Source organism: Lactuca sativa, chromosome 5 (assembly GCF_002870075.4).
Source record: "Lactuca sativa cultivar Salinas chromosome 5, Lsat_Salinas_v11, whole genome shotgun sequence".
Classification (NCBI taxonomy): domain Eukaryota; kingdom Viridiplantae; phylum Streptophyta; class Magnoliopsida; order Asterales; family Asteraceae; genus Lactuca; species Lactuca sativa.
Window position 1 is genome coordinate 297,589,234 of NC_056627.2, and position 4,207 is coordinate 297,593,440.

Below are 4,207 nucleotides of genomic sequence, written 5' to 3' on the forward strand. Positions count from 1 at the left end.
TAACAAAAATAATATGAAACCTATCTAAACAACAATCGACATTTGAATGGGGATACAAAGCCACCTTTAACATTTCAATTATCTCACACTAAAAAATATCCATAATGCATTAAACCCCTATCAAATGTCATGTCATTTCACTCTTTTTCTTTTGTATTGAACTTGAATTATGAATGCTCTGAAATATAACTAAACACATCGTTTGAGCGAGCTGTGCACGGGTGATTATTCATTAATGTACATACTTATAAATATATATTTTAATATGCACCCGTTATAAAATATAAACAATTGAGATCATTAATATATTTAAAAAACACGTCTTATGCAGGAGATGAGATCATCCACAGAAGTATTTATGGCTACTGACTTCTCACCTCCCCTTACACGAATCTTATAGGACTAAGGTACAATTACAATTATAGTTACGTATGTTTCAAACAAAAGATATAAACTAACGTAATATTAACATTATGTGTTTTTTCTATTATCGAGTTCCTTCACTAATATCCAACATAACCAAGACCGATATACAAATTAGAATGACACGACTAAGTAATATTAAATTATAATTTAATTGCTTTTGCGAATATGTAAAGAAATTTCCTTTAGGAAGTTTACCTTCCGTATACAATTCTATTAATATATTTTGAAATAAATAAATAAAAAAACAAAAGAAATTTGATGATTCAACCCACACAATCAAGAAAATTTCTAATCTACACAATTACATATCTCCTATGCACACCAAAAACGTAGCTTTTGACGTCATCCGCTCTTTGATGTATGTCCCATGATTTTTGAACATTATTCATATGCACGATTCAAATTCATATTCAAGATCTTGAAATTATACTATGGGAGACATGAGCTACTTAAATAAGCTAAAATAAATTGTCCTATTTCCAAATCCATCATCTATCCTCTTTTTAATCTTTGTTGTTGCATTGGAGAACTAGGCCACAACCCGACACTCCGATGATGTACATTTGGGTCCGAATGAACTACATGCGGAGACAAGGGCGATTTCGTCCTGTTTCTTTCATAATTATGGCTATGATGATGTCCATTCACATCTTTTTTACTTTCCTTTTTCTCTTCTTTTGGAGCAGTGTACACAAAGGGTCCAATTTGTACATCGTTGAAGTCCACTAATGGCTCGAGAGTTTTAACAATCGTGCTCATATTTGGCCTTGCTTTAGGCCTATGGCTAAGACATTGATAAGCCAATTCGGCTGCCTTTTCTAATCCGAATTCTGAGTATTGCCCTTCGAGTCTCGGGTCTATTATTCGATTGAGTTTCCGATGACACTTGAGTTGAGGCCTAGCCCAGTCGGCTAGGTTTTGCTCACGGTTTGGACGACTCTTGTCCATTGATTTCCGACCTGTTAGAAGCTCCAACAGTACAACTCCAAAGCTATAAACATCACTTGCTGCAGTTAAATGACCTAGAGAAAAAAACATATTCAATATTTAATAAAATCGTAACAAAAATAAAGGTTGTGTAATAAAAATACAAGTTGACTTATGCCTAGTTTCCGAGTTTTAGTAAGGAAAAGAAAATAAAGGGAAAAAAAATAAGGAGAGAAAAGAAGAGAAATGAAATGAAATAAATTTGTATTTTGTGTTCCTGAGTTGAGAGAAGTAAGAGGAAAATTAAACATTTTGTTTTTTCTTTCCAAATACTTTCAAATCGGAAGGAAAGTTAGCAGAGAAAATAATCATTCAATTTCCTTCCACTTCTCTCTTTTAATAAAACTCAGGAACATCAAATTCTTTTATTTTCTTTTCATTTTCATCAATTTCCTTTTTTTCCCCTATTAAGTTGAACTCGGGAACAGGGTGTTAATGCATAAATATATTTATATTACCTGTCATGAGGTATTCAGGGGCAGCATAGCCGTGTGTACCCATAACTCGGGTAGAAACGTGTGTTTCGTCTCCCTCGGGGCCATCCTTTGCAAGTCCAAAGTCCGAAAGTTTAGCTGTATAATCCTATAAATAAAAAGTTACATAAAACCTATTAGAAATTACGCTTATTTTGATAAAGAATTACTATCAACTATTGATTAGAAAAAACTTACAGAATCTAATAATATATTTGATGCTTTGAAATCACGATATATAACAGGCTTTTTCGCTTCGTGAAGAAACGCAAGCCCTTTCGCGGCGCCTAATGCGATTTTCATTCTTATCGACCATGAGAGTGACACTGAATACCCTGAAAATTCATACCCGATAAATTAGATAAACGTGCGACATTTTGTTTTGAAATAACAAAAGTTCAAATAAAATAAAAGACTTCTAGAAGTTCATATCTATATTTATTTAACATTAATAATGTAAGGTTGCTTTGCAAAAACAATGTTTGACTTTAAGAGTTAACATATGCAAGTCACGGAGCTGGTAAACTGTCCTGTAAACTTCTAAAAAGTCAAAAGTTTGGAAGACAAAGAACAATTCCTTGCCCTAATACTTGTCAACAATCCATAGAAAAACACACATTATTAATAATAAATAAATAACTTGCAAGACTTTTTTATAATTCCATTTGATATTTCATTATATATTATATGCATATACAATAAGTTTCCTTTGTCACCATGCTATATAATAATATCGAGTTACCCACTAAAACGTTACTTTAACAAGTCCGAACTGAGATCACATATTAAAATATATAACAGAAAACGATGATACGCACGAATATTTCAACACCAAGAACTGAATTATCGTGTATTTAAATACTATAAAGCAAAATTTCCAAATAATGCACTAACTTGATGGCTAATAATTAACGATGATAATAGTAATACTTTACAAAAATTAATTAATGAACTTACTTCGAAAGAGTTGATTCTCTAAACTGCCTCGTGGCATGTACTCGTAGACAAGTAGCCTGTGTTCATCTTCGCAGCAGAATCCTATCAACTTCACCAAATGCGGGTGTCTCAATTCTCCAAGAAATGTCACTTCCGTCTGTTGCAAACGAGGTAAAATGTTAGAAAAATGATTTCAATATATTAATGGGTTTTTCTTAATCTTAATCTTTAAAACATATATTTTACTATAAAATATATGGTATACTCAAGAAAGTAGATCATACCAGCCATTCTCTATGGCCTTGTAACCCTTCCAAATCAAGGAGCTTAACAGCCACAGGCTGAGCCTTCAAACCATGCCGAAGTTTATCATCAATGAACCCTTTATGAACTGGTCCGAACCCACCTTCACCCAAGAAATTCGATGAAGAAAACGATTGTGTGATTAACTTAAGCTCGGCTAGGGTGAACACATGGAGATTAGAACCAGCGAGTGAATTTGATATATCCTCGGAGATCGTAGAGCTGCTTAAATCCGTAAAAGAGATCCTCGGGAAAGAGTTATGAGATGCAATAGCGGATTTCTTTTTGGGTTTATTCAATGGACGAATTGATCCTTGAATCTTGAAACAATTTGGCAAGAATGATATTGCTGTTTTCTTGATAGTCATGGTTTCTTGTTCTTCCAGGAACAAGTAAAATGGGGGTGAAGGAGAAGAGAAAGAGAAAAACTTTGGATGAAATGAAGAATGGCTAAGGTGGTTTTATATGAAGGAGAGATATTGAGATAGAGAGAGAAGGGTTCCACAAAAAGACATTTTCAAATATGCAACCACTTGTTTTATTGCCTTTTGAATTCCTATTAATTATTATTCTTTTATTTTCCTGCATACCAACATTGAGATAGAGGCTTGCAACACCTTTACGAGTAGACTTTATAATCTTGTTCATATTCAAATATAGTTCTTTCCTTTCACAAACGCAGTTTTTTATTATGTCTTTATTGACATAGTTTCTAAAACATGCACATTTCATTTAATCTCATAGTGTTCAACTATTTCATTTAATGGATTTTCACATATTTTTTTATATTTCATACAGTTATATTAATTTTTTTTATAATGAAGTTCAATGGAAATGGAAGATTACAAAAACTAATTTATAATATATATTTAAGAAATAAAAACTTTTCTTTTTCCATTGAAAAATTCAATAACCATTGAACACCAAATACATTAAATGCCACATAGAGTAAATATGAAATTTAAAATCAATACCATTTAAATTATTGCAAAAACTATGTTTTTAATACCTAACAAGCTTGTTTTTGTTCCGTCATAATATCTCATTCCATCATCTCATCGATTTATTTTTCCACATTAGCA

The 4,207-nt window shown here is 32.1% G+C and overlaps 1 protein-coding gene across 1 annotated transcript; it reads right to left on the bottom strand.

The window, feature by feature from the left end:
* Positions 1-465: 465 nt before the first annotated feature.
* On the bottom strand, positions 466-3,593 carry LOC111892643 (serine/threonine-protein kinase RIPK). Its single transcript, XM_023888701.3, has 5 exons — positions 3,107-3,593; positions 2,844-2,979; positions 2,085-2,221; positions 1,872-1,995; positions 466-1,448 (listed from the first exon to the last, which is right to left on the bottom strand). Exons 1-5 carry the CDS (start codon positions 3,491-3,493, stop codon positions 919-921), a joined length of 1,314 nt encoding a protein of 437 aa, XP_023744469.1. The 5' UTR covers positions 3,494-3,593; the 3' UTR covers positions 466-918.
* Positions 3,594-4,207: the final 614 nt, after the last annotated feature.

Coding starts and splice junctions, on each gene's coding strand:
- LOC111892643 (XM_023888701.3), bottom strand. CDS start 3,493: ATGACTATCAAGAAAACAGCAATATCATTCTTGCCAAATTGTTTCAAG. Junction 2,980..3,106: donor AAGGCCATAGAGAATGGCTG/GTATGATCTACT, acceptor CGTTTGCAACAG/ACGGAAGTGACATTTCTTGG. Junction 1,449..1,871: donor CCCTGAATACCTCATGACAG/GTAATATAAATA, acceptor TTTTTTCTCTAG/GTCATTTAACTGCAGCAAGT.